At 47.6% G+C, this 19698-nt stretch overlaps 10 protein-coding genes across 10 annotated transcripts; 6 read left to right on the top strand and 4 right to left on the bottom strand.

The window, feature by feature from the left end:
- Positions 1–636: 636 nt before the first annotated feature.
- N7471_002609 (uncharacterized protein) lies at positions 637–3210 on the top strand (the record flags this gene model as incomplete). The annotated part of the gene is made up of 4 exons (XM_057275329.1): positions 637–1099; positions 1140–1234; positions 1303–2671; positions 2822–3210. 4 exons carry the CDS (start codon positions 637–639, stop codon positions 3208–3210), a joined length of 2316 nt encoding a protein of 771 aa, XP_057139967.1.
- A 571-nt stretch (positions 3211–3781) lies between these two features.
- N7471_002608 (uncharacterized protein) lies at positions 3782–4481 on the top strand (the record flags this gene model as incomplete). The annotated part of the gene is made up of 2 exons (XM_057275328.1): positions 3782–4255; positions 4355–4481. The coding sequence occupies exons 1-2, from the start codon at positions 4002–4004 to the stop codon at positions 4479–4481; spliced, it is 381 nt and encodes a 126-aa protein (XP_057139966.1). The 5' UTR covers positions 3782–4001.
- A 932-nt stretch (positions 4482–5413) lies between these two features.
- On the bottom strand, positions 5414–7038 carry N7471_002607 (uncharacterized protein; the record flags this gene model as incomplete). Its single annotated transcript, XM_057275327.1, has 2 exons — positions 6887–7038; positions 5414–6828 (listed from the first exon to the last, which is right to left on the bottom strand). Exons 1-2 carry the CDS (start codon positions 6999–7001, stop codon positions 5414–5416), a joined length of 1530 nt encoding a protein of 509 aa, XP_057139965.1. The 5' UTR covers positions 7002–7038.
- A 516-nt stretch (positions 7039–7554) lies between these two features.
- Positions 7555–8550, top strand: N7471_002606 (uncharacterized protein; the record flags this gene model as incomplete). Its single annotated transcript, XM_057275326.1, has 1 exon — positions 7555–8550. The coding sequence occupies one exon, from the start codon at positions 7555–7557 to the stop codon at positions 8548–8550; it is 996 nt and encodes a 331-aa protein (XP_057139964.1).
- Positions 8551–9643: 1093 nt separating this feature from the next.
- Positions 9644–11535, top strand: N7471_002605 (uncharacterized protein; the record flags this gene model as incomplete). The annotated part of the gene is made up of 3 exons (XM_057275325.1): positions 9644–9864; positions 9929–10216; positions 10284–11535. 3 exons carry the CDS (start codon positions 9644–9646, stop codon positions 11533–11535), a joined length of 1761 nt encoding a protein of 586 aa, XP_057139963.1.
- A 610-nt stretch (positions 11536–12145) lies between these two features.
- N7471_002604 (arylsulfotransferase family protein) lies at positions 12146–13165 on the bottom strand (the record flags this gene model as incomplete). Its single annotated transcript, XM_057275324.1, has 2 exons — positions 12146–12592; positions 12635–13165. The coding sequence occupies 2 exons, from the start codon at positions 13163–13165 to the stop codon at positions 12146–12148; spliced, it is 978 nt and encodes a 325-aa protein (XP_057139962.1).
- A 1126-nt stretch (positions 13166–14291) lies between these two features.
- N7471_002603 (GNAT family N-acetyltransferase) lies at positions 14292–14955 on the bottom strand (the record flags this gene model as incomplete). The annotated part of the gene is made up of 2 exons (XM_057275323.1): positions 14292–14593; positions 14649–14955. Coding segments are annotated over 2 exons (609 nt in total), but the record flags the coding sequence as incomplete, so codon positions are not given.
- A 431-nt stretch (positions 14956–15386) lies between these two features.
- On the top strand, positions 15387–16797 carry N7471_002602 (uncharacterized protein; the record flags this gene model as incomplete). The annotated part of the gene is made up of 4 exons (XM_057275322.1): positions 15387–15582; positions 15640–15990; positions 16047–16709; positions 16757–16797. 4 exons carry the CDS (start codon positions 15387–15389, stop codon positions 16795–16797), a joined length of 1251 nt encoding a protein of 416 aa, XP_057139960.1.
- A 150-nt stretch (positions 16798–16947) lies between these two features.
- N7471_002601 (uncharacterized protein) lies at positions 16948–17580 on the bottom strand (the record flags this gene model as incomplete). Its single annotated transcript, XM_057275321.1, has 1 exon — positions 16948–17580. One exon carries the CDS (start codon positions 17578–17580, stop codon positions 16948–16950), a length of 633 nt encoding a protein of 210 aa, XP_057139959.1.
- A 901-nt stretch (positions 17581–18481) lies between these two features.
- On the top strand, positions 18482–19546 carry N7471_002600 (amidohydrolase family protein; the record flags this gene model as incomplete). The annotated part of the gene is made up of 1 exon (XM_057275320.1): positions 18482–19546. The coding sequence occupies one exon, from the start codon at positions 18482–18484 to the stop codon at positions 19544–19546; it is 1065 nt and encodes a 354-aa protein (XP_057139958.1).
- Between the last annotated feature and the right edge of the window lie 152 nt (positions 19547–19698).

Genomic DNA, 19698 nt, shown 5'->3' with positions numbered 1-19698 from the left:
CCTTGGAAATATCCAGCTGACGGTAATAATATAGTGCAATCAATAATAAATATGTCTGGGTCATACCCTCATATCCTTACTGCAATAATGCATCCTATACGAGCGTGTGCATAGGTATACATCACATTCAAGGGCCATGTCTCTTTTACTACACCGTATTACTCGAATAGTTGGCGTGAGACAATCCTAATTAAAGAAAGAAACTAGAGCATCGACATTTACCTAGGTAATCTTATTATTATAACCTGAGAAAGCTTGTTGTTCTCGAAGTGTACATAGAAAAACATTGTTATGATCTATCAGCTGCTATTTTATACCTAATGCTACTTAAACTACCACTATTGACAACTGTAAGGGTAGTCGAAGCCTAATTCCCTACCTACTTGTTTTTACTCTGTATGAGATATGAAATTGGGAATATCTTCACAACCACACATCCCAATAAGGCAATGATCAGGGCACGCTAAACTGTCTAAGGGGAGAAACTAACTGTAACGGTACCCAACCCGTACACGGGTCGATTCTGCGACTTCGACCCTTTCTCTCTCTCCTTCTACCCATTCTGCAACGGAAAAACCCCAGGCCCCAGGGCCTGAGAGAGAAAACATGCCCTCACTCACTCTAACAGACCCGGACATGATCCTGCCATACGAAGGCGAACGCGAATCCCAAACTCCCTCCCCACCCCAAATCGCCTACTTGTCGCATCTCAATTCCCGCAACCAATCGGACCCCAATGCCTCCATGTCCGCACCCAGTCGACAGAAGAAAAATTTTTCCCGCCATGCCTGGACACACGACGACGTGAATGTCAGCCGCCGTCTCTCGGATATTGGCGAAGAGCTCTCGCCCGCCAGATCGGAGGGATTCGGCGATTCGGACGAACAAGACCTGGCCAGCTCACCGCTACTGCATGAGCACGACGATCAGAGCAGGGATAATCCTGCGTGGAGTAGCTCCAATTCCACCATCAGTGCGGGGAGCAGACGCGCTTCCACTTCCAGGAATGTGTCTGAGGCGCATAACGGACGCGACGAATCCCCCGTTCACCCCGAGGTCGCGAGAGCGCAAGCTACCGCCGTCGTTGGAGCTGCAGGGGGTTTCTTCTGTGCCCGCTAGTAACGCCGTGGCGTCTGCAGCTGCAGAGGGCAAGGGGCCCGGGGAGGAGTTTTCCTCGGCGATACTGAGTAGCGAGGCGGAGAGGATCCTGGAGAATGCGAAGAAACGGTTGAATGTATGTTGATGTCTTGTCTTGCGCGCAGGTTGGCTACGGAGTAATACTAACGTGCTTTGTTTTCTCAGCTTATGGAAAACAATCTCACTCGAGCTCGGTCGACGACACCGCGCACGACTGCCTCGCCCTCGCCCTCGAATTCGGGCTATATCCAGCCAATGGGAATGCACCAGCCGGTGGGCGGACTGTATAGGTCGATTTCGCGCACGGATCCTAAGAGCTCCTCGCTTCGACGGCAGTCGCTTATTGTGTCGCAGGATACGACGAATAATCGCCATTCGAGAGTGCACTCGGAGACGAATATTCCGTCTGATTCGAGCTTCTCGAATGATAATAAGCGTATCTCGCGTTCTGTCAGTGCGATGGGCGCGAGCACTTCGTCTAGCCTTAATACTGATGATCGATCGTTCCAGTATGCACCTACGAGGGCGTATCTGACGCACCGGTCATCGGTTTCCTCCATTCAGCCTCCGATACATGTGAATGACCAGGAACACGGCCAGACGGCGCAGTCACCTGTTTCCACCGAAGACAGTTCGCCGAATTCGCCACATGGGTTGGGCATTTCCTCGGAGGAGGAATCGAAATCCAACCCGGAGGGTTTCAGTCCAGTCTACAGCTCCTTTGGTCCCCCTAGCCGCGCGCAGTCGCAACTGCAGGTGCGGGATCTCCAGTATCAGATGAAGGGGCTTCATATCAAGATCTCTTCTCTCAAGGTGAAGACCCAGGAGGATAATCTTCGCCGGCGCAGCTTGCAAAGCTTGCGCACGCCCAGCCCATTGACGGCTGCTGATCACTGGTATGCGAATGCGCTGGAGCTCAGAGATGGTCAGGGCAGTCGTGGCTCCAATCCCCGACGTGATGCCAGCTCTGAAAACATTCGGGATGTCTCGAATGATGCAGCCGCGGAAGATCGACGCAGATCCGATGAGCACGTCGCTGGGAATACGTCCAAGCACGCCGGGAATTGGCAAGGAAATGAGCCTGCTGACTATGCCGATGACCAATCTGTCGCCGAGACAATGTACGAAGATGCCGAAGAAGGTGATTTCGATGAGGACATCGACCGCGAAGCTCTGGATGAGATCTTGCGTGAACCGCTTGACGATGACCTCGAGAGCGACATGGAAGCCTTCCCTAACGTACCATCGCACACGGATGCGACGCCCCACGAGATGCGCGAGGATGCGTTCGACTATGAGCATTTCATCTTGCATAGCGCACTGGGAAACTACACCCAGCAACTCCGTCGGGTAAGCAACAGCTCGAACGGATCAGTCGAGACAACCCGGCCCGCATACGCGCGACACTCCCGTACCAACAGCAACATGTCTGTCTCGACAGTGGCAACCTTCGCAACCGCAAACGAAGGCGAGCGTCCCGACGACGAGGACGACATTGACAGCGTGATGTACTGGGACCGACGGTTTAATCAAGGTAGGTTCCCGCGATCTGTTTCCCCTGGCGTTCCCGACACTAATCCTTGGACAGAGCTGCGACACGGCCATAGCCATAGCCATTCCCAATCTCATGGTCACGGCCACCCCCACAGCCACAGCCACAGCCACCAGCCAAGTCCAATCCAAGAGGTCGAGGTCGAGGGTGATCGCTCCGAAACACCCCGTGGACCACGATACGACGAAAGCCGCGACACCAACCCAGTGGACCCGAACAACCTTTCCCCTCAGAAACCCACTGGCCGTTCATCCTCAGCTACGGCCGGTTCTGCAACCCCAACCTCTCTTGTCTCGTCCCTCGTCTCGACTGTGCGCGCGGCATCCAGCACCCCCAGTGTCGGTGGCATCAACGATGATGACACACAGATGCTGGAAGCACTGTTCGCCAGCCTTGGTAACGTCTGTATGGATCTGCAGGCAATCACGACCTCTTCGGATCCAGATGTGAAAGCTGTGCGTGTGCTACGGCGTCGTCTGGATGCTGCGCGGAGAGTGCTAGAGGGAGAGCTTGATGCTTGATTTGATCTTTCTTCTTTTCTCGTTTCATCGCTGCATAGTGAATGATGCCATATACCATGATTTATCCCTGATTTGAGCGGGATTGACGTTCTTTTGTTTCTTTTATTTGTTTCTCTTCGGCCACATTATCATGATACCCAGTGTTTTTTTTCTTCTTCTTTCTCTGTTGGCTGTGATTTTATTTTACCTACGTCATCTAGAGACTCTAGAGTATAGGAATAATCTAATTAATGTCATGATCAATGCATGTTGTGTATGGGATCTAAAATCTAAGAATTCATTTTAGTACATCCATGGATGTAGGTACAACAATCATAGCATTGCTCATTAAATCCCTCCCCTCTTCTGTTGGCTTATTTCCCCCCTTAAAACTACCAGACGACATTCGACTTCCCATCTTCCTTCCTTTCTTCATCCTCCTACAATATAAATTTCTCCAAAGTCCCCCCTTTTTGCCCCGCGATCTCCTAATCGGGACACTGATCGCCCAACGATAAGCAGAGCCTGTCGCGCCCTCCATACACGCACTGTCAACAAATAGTAAGAAGCCCTCGAACTATATCCAAAGAGACCATACTAATGAACCGCGGAAGAAAACGCGCTATTTCTAAGCTCTGAAGTCAGAGACGCAGCGCAAAGTCTAAGGGATAAAAAAACAACAACACCAAAAAAAAAGAACAGCCAAACTGAACAACCTATCCCCCCAAACCCCAAGCCCAAGAAAAAGAAAATCCAACACGGATCTCCGCAAAAACCTATTGCGCACCCTTCACACTCAAAAAGCCCTCACGATGAGCATGAGCGCAAGCGCAAACGCCAGACCACCGCCAGCAGGCGGACCGCCGTCGCACGCCTCGCGCCGTCTCCTCATCTTCCAGGAGACGCGCAACCCGCAGAACGTCGCTGAGACCATCTACCTCCCCGTCAACAAGCTGGGGTTACCCATTTGTGGTGATGGGCCTGTGATGCCTTCTATTCTGGAGTTGCCATTGCGAGTGCTGAGGGTGTTTACGGATATTTTTAATCAGCCGAAGTATAAGGGGTGGTATGTTTCTGATTTTGATTCTTTTTTTTGAAACTTTTTGCTTTTGATGTCGTTGTCTGATATCATTCGAATGTGAATGAGCTAATTTGGTTTGTTTAGGGCCGTCGTCTCTGCAGGTCCCTACCGTGATATCTCAGAAGAAGGGAAATTTTATGCTGTGGTTTTGGAGCAGACGCAGAATACTTCCGTGCATGCATCGCATGAGACTCATATGGGTACACCTTGATGGATTGATTTGAGTGTTTCATTCCTCTTCTTGTCTTATGTGTGGAACAGGTGGTGTGTTGATTTTTCTCCATGTTTTATTTATTCTTTATGTTTTTCTTTGTACATTTTTATCATGCTATTATTAGCGTGTTCGACTTGTTATGTCAATTTATTATCCTATCTCAAATGACGAGACTGTAAGAGAGACATGGTAGTATATGGTTTTTACGGAGTGATAGAATAGTTGCGTTGCCAAAAAAAAATTGTAAAGATAAATAAGTGGGAGTGAAAAATAACCTCACAAAGAAGGGGAAAAAAAAGAAATAGTAGTTGTCACACCAAATTGCCAACTTTCCTGTAACAGGACGGTGTAATCTGGCGACGCCATCCCGGGGTGGAAATGTCTCTGCAGAATTGCTTCCCTCAAGGGTCATTTCCATTGCTTAATGGCTTCCAGCGTCGTGGATTACTCGCACGAGTGAAAATGCCAACCCCGGGATTCGTACCAGGCACCTTTCCTGCTGGCCTTGCAGCCGAAGCAGGGTAATTGGCATGGCGGTGAGCCTTCCACTGGGTTATCCATGACAGATTAGGATTTCTTTACCATTTCTATATTAAGAACTACAATTACGAACTATTAACATAAATATATTTATTATATTCTATCTACTACTCGTATCTAGTAGGGCATTGAATATAAGTGTGAAATTAATTAGAATGGGTATTTCAGATGTAAGAATTCCTACATTTTACTAACATAACATAACTAATTACATTTTAGTATTACTACCTATTTCTAGTAGGATAACTTGAATATATGTGAAATTAATAGAATGGGTTTCAGATATAAGCATTCTAGTGTCTCTCGATTTTATACAGTCTTTCAATCTAGATCAATATACATATTACAAATAAATTTCCACACATAGTTTGTAGCCGTTTTCCCACTCTTCATTCCTCACATCGCCCAGTGGCAATATCAGCCTCGACAGGCCTCACGAACTTCGGCCGGAAAGCAACCTTATGGCCAATGTACAGCACCGCAAACAATATGAGACTGAGGTAGTTGATGAAGAAGTCGGTAACACTGAATTTCGGAATGAAAGCAGTGAAGCCCTGGGTGATGATGATAAGCATGTTGAAGAACAAGCCATACCACGAGAAAAAGGGTTGCCAGTTAGCCTTATATGGAAGACTATCGCGTGAAATGCCTTGCGCAGCCAAAGCTCTCATAAATGCGAGATGGCAAATATTCAGAGATGCCCAGGTAATAAAACCCGCCAAGCCAGCAATCTGCATCAACCAGTTGAAGACAGTCGCTCCGGCATTCGACACATTGAGGAAGCCCAAGAGGCCAAACAGAGCTGTAAACCCAACACTTCCGTAGGGCACGCCGTGTTTGGTTGTTTTCAAGAAAAAGCGGGGAGCGAAACCCTCATGAGCCAAACCGACTAGAATCCGACTGCCGCTGTATACGTTTGAATTGGCTGCGGAAAGGACCACAGTAAGTAGGACTGCGTTGATGATGCTAGGTAGGACGTTGACACCGGCACGTTTCGCAGCGATGACAAAGGGGGAAGCATCTGCATTTGCACCGCTGTCATTGGAGGTAAGGCGTTCGTCGTTGGATGGCACAACGATGCCGACGAAGAAAATCGTAAAAACGAAGAAAAACACGATCCGAAAGAAGGTTTTCCGGATTGCAGAGGGAATGTTCTTGCGAGGGTTTTCCGTTTCACCCGCGGCAATACCAACAAGCTCGGTGCCTTGGTATGAAAACCCGGCTTTAATTAAGATGGCCCAAAATCCGACGAATTTAGCTAGAGCGTCTTGTCCCTCAATCAGATAAGGGCGGAATGGGCCTGGATGCACCCAGTATCTGAATCCTAGATAACCCTCCCTGCCAACGCCAGCATTGATGCAAATCGCGAATATCATAAACCCAACGACGGTGATGATTTTGATGCTTGAAAGCCAGAACTCGACTTCACCGTAGCAGCTCACAGGAAACATGTTCAAGATTATGATGACAACCCAGAATACAGCAATGAATATTGCCATTGGGATTGCGTCATCCCAATATTGAATGATTAGGCCAGTGGCAGTCAACTCAAGGGCAAATGTCGAGGCCCATGAAAACCAGTAGATCCAGCCCATTGCAAAGCCTAAGCTGGGATCGACCAGGCGCGTCGCATATGTGGCAAATGCTCCTGGGATCGGTAGGTACGTGGCCACCTCACCCAAGGCTATCATGACTGAATACACGATTGACCCAATGAAGGTGAAGGCAATCAGGGCGCCGACAGGGCCCGCGGTAGCAATGGCACTTCCACTACCGATGAATAGACCTGTGCCTATAGCACCCCCTGCACAAAGATAAGAATATGAATCACAACAAAAATGTGTATAGGTCGGAGTTCTTACCCATTGCGATCATCTGAAGATGTCGGCTTTTGAGCCTTCGCTGCAATTCTGGCAATTGTGGTGACTCGCCATTGCTGTGTTTCTCTCGATTCTCTTCAATGTCGTGACCGGCCATTGAGTATCTGATCGAATCTTGAGTTTGATAGAAGCAAATCAAAAAGTGACAGAGCCGCTTTTGGAAATCTCAAATTTGATTTTCCTGGCCTCTGATTGGCCGAAAAATTAAATTGCGCTCTACCTAGTTAAGCACGTGAGTAGTGATGGTGACTTGGTGCCTTAATGCCTTGAGACAATTCGAATCAGATAAATCAACATCTGATGTGTGTGGAACGTTCATGCACGATCTTCCCAAGGGAGGCAGACATCCGAACTCCTTAGGATATCTCGTTATCTTTGAGTTTCGTGTGACTCGGGATTAATAGGAACCATTCTGATCACTTCCTGATATGTTCACTCAAGGTGGCAGTGTCGGTCTGACATGATACATACTGAGTAATTCAGCCCCGTAGTGTACTCATGGATTTAACCTCTGACATCGGAAGATCCTATCCCAGTCAGGACCTTGCTACATGTTAGTTACACAAGTTCATCACCTCCCTTATGTACCCATCTTGTCTTTCTTTTTATTTCCCACACTTCTCTTTCCTCTACTCCTTCCATCTTCAAAAATGGTCCTCGCTGTTAGTCCTGAGAATAAGGCAGAGCTTTCTGGAATCATACAGGCATTTCTTTTGGATATTGGTTATGAGTTTCCTCCTTTGAAACTATATCCTGCAGTTGAAGACGAAGTGAAGCTGCATTTCAAGAATAACGGATTCTCAGATGAATTTGTTTCGAAGGTCGAGCCACAGATCACGACCAGCGTCGGAATCGCAACCACGACTTTCCAAACAACCCCCTTCAATATACAATGCACAGTGGCAATATTCACTACTTATTGTCTCATCATTGATGATTTTGCCCATGATCCCGAGTTCAAGCATCACCTAAAGCGATTCAATGTTTGCCTATTGAGCCGACAGCCTCAAGGAAGCCCGGTTCTCGAGAGCATGGGAGTGTTCCTAAGCTCGTTCCATTCTATCTTCGGCCAATTTGCCGGCGATATGATCATCAAGGACTCACTACAATTCATCAGCGCATGTTACGCAGAAGCCGACAGCGAGAATCTTCAATTCCCCCCAGAAGCCCATCTCTTCCCTGGCTATTTTCGCCTGAAAGTCGGCGTGGCCGAAGCCTACTCTTTTATGTTGTTCCCAATGGCACAATTCTCCGAAGCCGAATGCCTCCGATACTGCCTACCGCTGATACCATATCTGACATGGGGTTTCAACTGGATAAATGACATCATGTCGTTTTACAAAGAAATGGCTGAGATGGACAACTCTAATTTCATCGCGAACTCGGCCAGGTGTAAAGGGCTGACTCAGATCGAGTTTCTGAGGAAGCTCTGTGATGATACAAGCGACGTGATTCAGACTTTGCGGACGCTTGGAAAGGCTCACTTCGGGCTATCTAAGGTGGTTGAGGCTTTCGTTTCTGGTTATGTCACGTATCATCTGACGCAGAGGCGGTATCGAACGGAGGAGTTAGATATGACATTCGTTTCCGATGCTAGAGAACGGTCCAAAGCTTTCGATTGTGAGCAGAGAATAAACGCTGTATAGGTGAGCAGTTCTTGGAAAAGTCCTCGGAGTGTAATATTAGGAATTCAAGACATCACCAAGCAAATGAATTTGAGCCGAATGCTATCTGTGCAGATAACAGATAAAGGACTTGTTAGACCCTTGCACTTGAGTTCGTTTTCGTAAAACTAGAATGCGCTGGAGGCCTGGAGGCATCTAGTGTTTAGAGTATATGGGAAGCATGAATTGGTGTAGAGTTCATCATAGGATGTGAACTCAAGTTATACTGAGGAAAAGGAACATAAGGTCATGATACCCCGTGACTTTAGTAAGAGTGAGACACTTGTGGTGTGTGAATTAACAGGTCCCTAAACGAAATAATTGTCAGCCTAGGCACACTGCTCCTTACGCTCCTTAGGGCTGCAGGGTTTTGGGGGCGTAAAAGTGACGCCGGCTAAAATAGGAAACTACCAGCCGACAGAGGAAAAAAGGTTGCTCCGTAGGTATGTACTCATGAAGCGCAACACGCGGAATCATTTAATAGAGACGTTTGGCAGGCCACTAATAATGGAGAGAAATGGAGAGAAATGGAGAGAGAACACAAAAATACTGTCGAAAACGCTGTAAAGCTCAAATACACGTATGTAAATTTGAAGGTCATTTTTCTAATACCGTAAAACGAGTCCACCGTATGACAAAAATACCAAATACCACTAGGACCAAAGACAGCACAACGAAGAGAGGAATAAAAGTGCCATCCTCTGGATTGTTGGCCCACAGGTGTCTTCTGAATGAGAAAAAGACAAGGAAAGTCAAACCTAGAATGGGCTAATCGAAAAGTACTGAGGTGGCATCAGAGCACTCGAGCCCAAGGACAGAATTTATTGGACGGAGAAGCCCCTAGGAATGGCTACGGATCCATCTTCTCGACACTTAGGTGCGCCAAGGAGGCCGGCCCCGACTAACCTCCCTGGCGGTAATGGAAATTATTACCTACCGGAAACTTTCCTCAATCCATTGGTGCAGAATCTTCCTTGTTACCGATGTCGGGCTAATGCACATCTGATAGGTATATATATCACACTGATCAGCGATTTCTAGCCTGGCTAGTATTCAAACCATAGAGTCTCTCGCCATGGCATCGAAGGAAACGGAGATTGCTCACCAGATGGGCTCTGACGTTCTCTATCCCTCCGAGAAACAGCCAGAGACAGCTCTCACACCGAGAAATACGGCTGATGATCATGGCAACTCGGATCAGAAGTCTCTCGATCAAGAGGCTCAGGCTGGTGTGAAGGGTGTTCAGGCTGCCGCGGCCGTGTGGACTAAGTCTCATATGATCCTGGCATATGTGATGTGAGAATCTCTTCTTGATCCAACGTTTCTATCCATTCAAACCACTGACTCTTCTCGTGTGAAGCATTTGGTTTATCTATTTTGTTACCTCCATCCAGGAGGTCGTCATCCGATCTCTAAACCCCTACGTGACCAGTGCCTTCATGCTCCATTCTTTGACGGCTGCCACAAGTATCATGGCCAATATCATTGGCGGCTTGAGTAAAATTCCCTTGGCAAAGATTTTGGACTCGTGGGGTCGGCCTCAGGGTATGTCTTTGATGTTGATCATTTGGGTTGTGGGATTCATCATGATGGCCGCCTGCGACAACGTCCAGACATACGCGGCCGCGCAGGTTTTCTCATCCGTGGGGTATGATATCCACATTGAACTTTTCAATGTCTTTCCAACAGCTTGGCTAATTTGCGACAAATTCTAGATCCCAAGGAGTCAGCTATTGTCTGACTGTTTTTATTTCGGACACCTCTGCATTGAAGAACCGAGCCCTCATGTTGTCGTTTGCAACCTCGCCATATATAATCACCACCTGGATTGGTGGACCAATTTCCCAGAGTGTACTCAAAGGCCCCGGCTGGCGATGGGGATTCGGAATATTCACCATCATTGTTCCGGTCGTGGTGGCTCCTCTGTGTCTTCTGTTCTTCTGGAATCAGCAAAAGGCCAAGAAGATGGGCTTGCTCGCGCCCAGCCGTGGTTCTCTCACCTTGTCTACAGTAAAGCAATACTGCATCGAGGTCGACTTGATTGGAATCATTCTTCTGGCGGGCGGAATGGCCTTGTTCCTTCTTCCGTTCAGTCTCTGGTCATATCAAAAGGATCAATGGCGCTCGGCAATGATAATTTGCATGATCATTTTTGGAGGCCTTTTGCTCATCGCATTCGCTATCTACGAGCGATTTTGGGCCCCAGTGACCTTCATCCCATTTAATCTATTGATGGACCGAACCGTCTTCTTCGGCGGGTTAATGTTCATCTTTGAGTTTTTCAACTCAATGGTCTGGGGTAGTTACTTCTCATCAATGCTCCAGGTCGTTTGGGGTCTGGATGTCACAGAAGCCAGCTATGTCTCAGCCATCTACAGAGTCGGATCCTGTCTCTTTTGTCTCCTCGTCGGTTTCCTGATCCGTTGGACTGGTCGCTTCAAATGGCTGGCCGTTTACTTCTCTTTCCCGCTTATGATCCTGGGCGTTGGACTGATGATTAAATTCCGTCAGCCCGATGCGGGTATCGGGTATATTTGCATGACTCAAATCTTCGTTGCCTTCGCTGGTGGAACCACGGTCATCTGTGGCGAGCTTGCTATGATGGCGCCTTCGGATCACCAGCACATCGCTGTTATACTTGCCATGCTGAATCTATTCGGTAGTATTGGGAGTGCAATTGGATCAACTGTGTCTGCCGCTATCTGGACCAGTGAGTTCCCGAAGGCGCTGGCCAAATACGTGCCGGCGGAGGTGAGTGTGGCGACGGTTTATTCGGATATCACGGCCCAGCTGTCGTATGAGTGGGGAAGCCCTGCTCGGAATGCCATTGCTCACGCCTATGGAGATGCGCAGCGTTATATGCTCATTACAAGTGTTTGTATGCTGGTAGTTGGTTGGGGATGTGCTGCGATGTGGAGAGACATCAAGATAAAGGATCTTAAGCAGGTCAAGGGGCGCGTGATCTAAGTTGATGTGTTGTTGATAGAAAAGTGTGCAGTCGGCAGATGAAGCTTATGGGGATTAGATTGAAGTTAGTGGGCATCGGTAGGTAAATAACATTTCTCTAATTAGTTGTTGTCATGCTATGAATATCTACCATCTAGGATCGAAAAGTGTATTATCTCTTTTTTGAATTTTGACTCATACAAAACAGGGGTTCGATGATTATCGGACTGCCGTGTGCTCGAGTACGCCCCAACTATTACTATGTACAAAACTTTATTGTCTTATAGAAATCAGACGTGGTATCCTGCCAAGATTAGTGCATTCTAAGTTCTCTCATTGCCTATTCTCACTAAAGTTTACAAGGTATTGCAATCCTATATGATATATGTGGCACCTAACACCGAGTCTTTACGGGTACAATTTTGGAAACACCTTTCTGGATCACCAGGCTGTGAGATTCCACTCGAACATACCCAAGTCTTCCTTTGATGCTCGCTATGGTCTCGAATCCTGTCTTCAGTGTCACTGCGACTGGACTCAGGCTTGAACGAGTAGCGCCTCCAAAGACCTTCCACTGTTTATGCTCAGTGGCTCCGTTCCAACTCATATAAACATTAGTCTTGTTACCGCCCTAATCAATGCAAGAAAACACATCGGGGAGAGTATCGGGGACGCCGACCCAGGGGAAGCGATAGGCTCGGTAACTTGCGACGATATCATCGAATCCAAACTGGGCAATCATGACACAAGTCCCGTTGGTATTGTACTCATGGATTTTAGGATTTGATTCGTAGCCCATCAAGACGTGGTCTGTGGGCAGCAATTGTATGTTTCCTTGAGAAGTCGAAAAGATTTCATCGCGTTGATCATGGAGAGTTTGGAGAAGGGAGACCTCACGAGTGGCTAGATTGACATTCATCAATATGCCTTCAGTGTGATCAGTCCCGTTCTGGACATCAGAGTTGGAATTGTCAAAAATGCTAAGCACGAATGCATCGTGGGTCTCGTCGTGGATGCAGGCGTCGTGTTGGTAGCTGAACTTGATTCCGTTGAGTGCAAAGTCTCCGCCGGTTTGACCCTATTGTGCAACATTAGTAGGTGGGACGTATTTTTGACACACTTGAAGAAGTTTGAACTTACCTGAAGTATCCAGCGAACAGTAGTAACGAGAAGAGCTGATGTACGTTCCATCTTGAAACTTGTCCACGGAGTTGATGTGAAAGTAGCCATAGGGAGAGCTGCTGCTGTGTCCCCAGTCCCGAATAGGGTAGAAAGGCTGTACAACTTTCAAGGGAATCTGATCAACATGTTCCAGGGCACTCCAGCGGAAAAGTATCTCGTTGGTATTGACGTCGATCTCATAGAAGAGCGAGTCAGCGATCCAGCCATTCTTGGGGCCTCCCACGGAACTGAGATCAGTCTGGGTGACATTGTAGCCGGTGACCAGCATTGTTCCATCAGATGCCATTGTGTTCTCATGCATGTCAATCCAAGATACAAAAGAGGAGCTGTCAATGCTGCCCAAGATCTTGAGATTCGGAGGCTCGTGAGCGCTGGATTTGAAGGTTTGCCAAGGCCAAGTGGTATTCTCGGCCACAACAAGGGTAGCCTGGAGCCCGCAAAGGGCGGAAAAGGCGGAATAAAGACACATGGCAGGATCAACTTCCCTGCAAGAGTGGACTTCTAATTCTTTCGTTCCACTGGATGTCTCAAACTCAAATATATGACTAGAATTGTTCGGAAATCCCTGCATTCAGCCGATGTCGGCCAGCCAATTCGCGCTGATATGAATGATTTAATATCTGATGTCTTGGTATCGGGATCGCCCAGAGCACTGAACAATTCAGGTTGTAGTATCTAGGTCCATGGGTATACAAACTGTTTGTGGGCCATCTGATAATCCTTGATCAGATAAGATCAGCGGCCCCACCTTTGTATTTAAGTACGATACACGGGTCTGTATGGTATTACGGATATTTTATGGTATCAGTAAAAGTCAGTGGGAATGCCAGGGAACGATCGGCACTTGCCGAGTTGGATCCGAACATTGGAAGTTATCATATCCGCCACATCTATGGATGGATCAGCTCGGGGTGGAGTTCGGTAGAGTTCGCTTATAGCACGGAGTATGTACGACCTCATAACCTGCCCTTAGGACTCCCCTTAAGATATACCAACCTCTTCTTATCTCCACAGCATTACCCCAACCCACATGGATGCACACAAAAACCGTCGTCCACTTGATCAATGGGATAATGTTCTACCGATGGAGTCACCGGGAGTGACGGCGGCACTGATGAGTACCGCCTCGTCCCATTTTCCCTTTCGTCTGCCCCTGTTGTCATTCTTGGCTCGATATGAACGATTTGATTAATAGAAAGTTTTCACATGTTTAATAAAAACCTCACACGGTAGCTTCGTTCACCAATGCGCCAAGTCTTGGCTCTAATTCTCTGTCCGCTTGGGCCTCTGGGTAACTTCTAAACTCCTTGCCAAGACTGTCGAAAAGGGATGACCAGTTTCATCGTCGGATGGCTTACTGGGATTAGTCGGGTTACCAGAATTGGTCGGAGTTCTCGCTTGTGTGGCGGCAAGCTTAGGTTTTGGTGCACACACGTCGCAGGCTAGGGACAAAGGTGTAAATGTAATTCAATTCTACTCTGTAGGCACATGAGAGGACCTCTTAGTGTCAAAATATAAGACCGGGATGCCATACGAGCATGTGACCGATCGTGCCTTGCATTGAAGGCCTAAACAAAAGTATGTCTATATCTAATTTATACAGGGATATACTTGTCCGTCGCCCATTTCTCAAATGTCATGTTTCCCGCAGCTGTGGGCATTTTCACCATGAGTGGTGCTCGAACCTCTTTGTCGACCCTGGTAATTTCGGGCTTGAACAGGATACCCTCCGAGAGAGTCTGGAAGCCAAGTTTTTGGTACAGTGGGACTCCCTCCACTGTTGACTCAAGGTGAATTGGCAAGTTCAGCTGCTCTGCCACGTTCGTTCCCCATTGCATAAGCTGTGCTCCGATACTTCTACCCTGGTAGTCTGGATGCACTGCAACTGTGTGGCAGCCTATCGCTGGGTCAACATACAGTCATTATCAATATCAGGATCAGTAGTCACACACACATGCTTCTTGGACCCAATCCACTTCTCTCTTTTCTCCCAAAGCTGTTCCAAAATTCGGCACGCTCTCGCTGGTCACCCTCCAACCATCCAATCCACGGCTTCTGACGCTCTTCATTGGTTCTTTCCCGCCAGTAGACTTGCCATGTTGCCATGCCGGCGAATTTACCGGTGTCGGTGTCAATGCATTGGAAGGTATGCTCCGTGCTCAATACTTTCCAATATTCAAGAGCCCCTTCGGTGTGGACTTTGCGAAAAGCCTCATCGTTCAGATACGTTCCCGGGTAGATAAAATCCAGGATCAATTGGCCTTTGAAAGCCGCAAACCAAACATTGTAGATGGCACGGATATCGGGGAGAGTGCGGGGACAATAACAAAGCCCGTATTGAATACAAAAAAGAAAGTACAATCACTATTGAGGAATAGTTCAGAAAGAGTTGAAGAAAGTAGCAGTGTATGGTATTAAGTGCATCTGTATTCAACAAATGATAACTGCTTGGCGCCAAGACTACCGAAGTCGGATCTGATAAGACAAGGTTGCATTGAAAGTTAAAGTTACATACATGCGTAATGGGGGCCGTATTTCCTCCGGGGCCGGGTATTGAGACATTTGACCTTGTCATGTTGATCCGATCAGTTGCTCGGGTCAATTTGCCGGCTCCTAGTTGACCTCTTTTCTTTTTCCTATCCCAACAACTCCCCTATTATTACCAAAAGCCCACTATACCGATCGCCGCCATGCCTAGTCTCGAAGAACACTCGCCCTTCAAGGTTCTCATTGTCGGAGGGTCTTATTCTGGGTTGGCCGCAACTCTGAACCTTGTTGACTTGTGTCATGGCCGGAAATGTCGATTCAATCTGGATGAGAACGACCAGGCCCCAGGGCACACGATTCCCGTGCAAGTAACCATCGTGGATGAGCGCGACGGTTATTGTATGCGATATCCTCATGTAACATTTAAAAGCATGTCACTGACATTAATTATTTTAGATCACCTTATCGGACTGCCTTTAGCCATAGCCTCCAACGCCGATGCCAGCACATTCTGGAAAAAGTTCGAGGATATTCCCGCTCTCCAGTCCCCTGATATCAGTCACATCCAAGGACGAGTTGACTCGATAGACTGTAAGTCCCGGATTGCACGGATCAGTCAAAACACTGCGAATGATGGGCACAAGATTGTCGAAGAGAAATACGACTACATGATTGCGTGCTCGGGCTTGCGAAGAGAGTGGCCTAGTGCGCCCAAATCTTTGACTCGGGAGGCATACCTTGCCGAAACTGCAGACTCCGTGCAGACTATTGAGAATGCCTCGAAGGGTGTTGTTGTTATTGGAGGCGGTATGTGACATTATTTTCTTGCATTTGAGTTATACCAATTGATTGGTTCGTCGCAGGTGCTGTCGGTATCGAGATCGCCGCCGAGATCAAGATGCTCCAACCTCAGGCAAAGGTAACCCTCGTTCACTCTCGGCAACAGCTGCTCTCTTCTGAGGACCTCCCCAATGATTTTAAAGCAAAGGCTCTTGAAATGCTGAAAGAGTCCAAGGTCGAAGTGGTATTGGGAGCACGCGTCCAGGATACAGTTCTCGGTAGCGACTCCGCTCCGGCCAAGTATACGCTCAAGCTCTCAGATGGTCGAGAGCTCATTGCCGACCATGTAATTAATGCTGTGTCACGGTTTGCACCAACATCCTCATATCTTCCTAAGGATGCCTGCGATCCGGAGGGATATGTCCGTATCACGCCCGGTCTTCAATTTTCCGCAGATGTGCCGAACAAGAAATATCACTATGCTGCCGGTGATATTGTCTCCTGGTCGGGTATTAAGCGTGGTGGAGCGGCGATGCACCAGGCGCACTTCGCAGCTGTCAATATCCACCAGCATATGTTAGCGGAGCGGTACAATGCGGAACCCAAGTTCGTCGAGTTGGTAGAGGTAGCTCCCATGATGGCTTTGGCTCTTGGGAAAACCGCTGTTGGGTACTTCCCGACCATGGGACTGTCCTCGGGCGACGAGATCCGTAATATGTTCTTCAATGATGATCTAGGATATGGAAGTAAGCTGACAAGTTTCCCGCCAGATTGATTGAGCTAATAAAAGCAGTTTGCTGGAGATGGATGCGTTTAGGAGAAACAACTGAGTAAATGTTTAATTTGATAGAGAAGCCATGAAACGATGAGTATGTAGTAGGAGTAGGGGATCGTCTATCATAGAAGAATGAGATTAAACAATATATATCGATACAACAAAAACAGAAAAGAAACAGCTATCTACTTTTTTCTATTCAAGAACACTTATCGATCTACTGTCTGGTTCAGGGCATTGACTCTGTAAGTCTCACTCCGCTCGATCAGCTGGGCGTGAGTGCCTTGCTCAACACAACGCCCATCCTCAATCAAGAAAATAACATCCGCCTTACGGATCGTATACAAACGATGTGCAATCGCTATAACGGTCACGTTTCTGGTTGCCTTTTCCAATCCATCCTGAAGTAATCGCTCAGACTCTGCATCCAAAGCACTGGTCGAAGCCTCTAGGAGCAACAGCTTCGGCTTTCGGATCAGCGCCCGCGCGATAGCCATTCGCTGCTTCTGGCCTCCAGACAGACGATCACCATTTGGCCCGCAGTGTGTATCGTATCCGTCGGGAAGTTGCGCAATTACGTCGTGGATATTGGCTAATTGACATGCTTCTTCCAACTCCTCTTGGGTAACTTCGTGGCCAGGTCGTGCGCCAAGGGCAAAATTGAAGCGAATAGTTCCTTCGAACAAAACGCTCTGTTGTGGTACATATGCAATGGATTCTCGGAATAAGATGTCACCATAGGCAACGTCTCGGCCGTCAACATGGATGGTGCCGGATTCGGGGGAGTAGAGGCGCTCGAAAAGATGGCGGCCAGTAGTCGTATGCAGACCATCTACCTGCATTTCGAGCCATTGCGGGAGATCAAGGTGCAGGCATTCCCAAAGGGGGATACTCTATGCATTGAAGTTGTCACTGTTGAGTCGTGGTCGGACTTTGCTGTGTCTTTGCTGGATGAGATTGTCGATACCGTTGGGTAGTTGGTGAACCAGGTCCATTCCAGGATTTTATAGATGTTGTGGCTTCTTCTATCTGCTAGATTATATCATTCGTATCTGTTAAGTACAAAGGTTTGAGCTTGATTCAATTCACTTTCATCCTTTTTTCTTTCAATATTTATATTAGAATTTACATCCCGGGTACCGATACATCAAGCGTCCCAATCAAAAGTTTTACATGCTCTCTTGTTGTCTATATTCACCTAATTCTGGGCGTAAAAATAACAAAAGCGCGGGAGTAACAATGCAGCAAATCTTCTAATGAACCGATACCCTTTTATAAAGTGTCGCACGTATGTTGTGCACGGTGACTTCGTCCGGTTGGTATCCACTTTGAAAAAGTCTTACTAGGCGATTTTACACAATTTTTTTACATCATCAACAATGGTTTGGGCTGTGAATCACAAGAACCTTCAGGATCAGTAATCGAACGCTAGGAACGGCACATCAGTTTGACCGATCGGTGCTTTGAACTGTAGGGGCTAACCCGACGGAGTCGCAAATGCACATGTGGAATTTTCGTACCGACCGGATGCCGGCATATTTTATTACAGTATGGCTAATTGTATCATACAGTGGAGCTATTCCGGTGGCGAAAATTTTCCATACGGATGTTGATAAAATCCGTTAAAGCTGGATGAAAATCATGATTAGTCTTTAGCCTAACTGCTGTTTGCGATCGATATTTTCAAGGCTATTCCCTTCAACCATACCCCCACGTGTCGCTATCATCGATCCTCAAGTGAAGATGACGGAGCGGCGGCCATACAACGGCCCTATCTTCGATGTGCAAGCACATGCCATCAAACCGAGTGGCTATGAAGCAGTCGCAACAGGTGTGCGAAACAAGGCAACCTTAGAAAAAGAGACCGCCGAAATCATTGCCGACGATATCTGCAGGCAATTAGCCGACGATCTTGTAGGGGATCCGCGCCGCAGAATCCTAGGCAAGGAAAATATCCAGGTGGTCACGGTGAACACATTTTTCCCGCCTTTCCCCGCAGAGAAGCTGCTCGTAATGGTCAACGACATTAACCAGTGGATGGCAACAAAAACAGCCAATAATCCTCAACTCATCGGCACGGCTACCATCCCACCCCCTTCCGCAATTCGAACCGCTGGAAACGCCCCAGACGGCGAGCCTTATAGCCAGAAGGCGATCTCAATCCTTCGCTACGCCATCGTTGACCTGGGCTTGAAGGCTGTCTTCATGGCCTCCAACTATGATGGAGTCTTCCTAGGGGATGCCGCTTTCGACCCTTACTTCGCATTGGCAGAAGAGCTGAAGGTACCTGTGATTATCCACCCAGCGGTCGAGCCGGTCGAAGCGCCTTTCATTCCAAGAAAAAACATCTCAACCTATTCGGGCTTCCTAAACGATCAACGGACGGCGCTTCTTGACTTGGTTCTGTCAGGTGTATATGAAAAGTATCCTGATATCACCATTATAGCAACCCATCTTGGTGGCGGAATCCTAACCAGCCTCGGTCGCTTCGATGCTCTTTCCATGCGGTTTCCCGCCGACTCTTGGTACATTGATCAAACAGGCCAAAAGAAACTTCTGCCCCGGCCCATCAGTGATTACCTTCGCAATATCTACTTTGATTGCAACAATGCCAACTTCACTGATATACTGCATGCGGCTTCTGTCGTCGGCTATGATCATCTGTTGACTGGAACCGACTATCCTTGGACGGACGATGTCTTTACTCGAGAGGTTCTCGGCGAGCTAAATCCTGAAACTAGAATCAACGTCGCCTACAATAATGCCGCCAAATTGTTTGGATTTGAAGCGATCAATTTAAATAATTAAGCCACTTCAGTCTGATTGCATCATTATCTTATTCGTATTTGTTAATTAACGGTTTTGAGCGTGATTCAATTGGCAAAAAGGAGTGTGCGAAGGGGCAAAGCGGCCAGGGGTCGGATGCCTGATTTTAGACTAACATATCATACTTACGGCGT

The sequence above is a fragment of the Penicillium samsonianum genome (assembly GCF_028829775.1).
Source record: "Penicillium samsonianum strain IBT 33392 chromosome Unknown utg000002l_segment0_segment0, whole genome shotgun sequence".
In the NCBI taxonomy this organism is placed as follows: Eukaryota; Fungi; Ascomycota; class Eurotiomycetes; order Eurotiales; family Aspergillaceae; genus Penicillium; species Penicillium samsonianum.
This window is presented reverse-complemented; position numbering and strand designations above follow the sequence as displayed.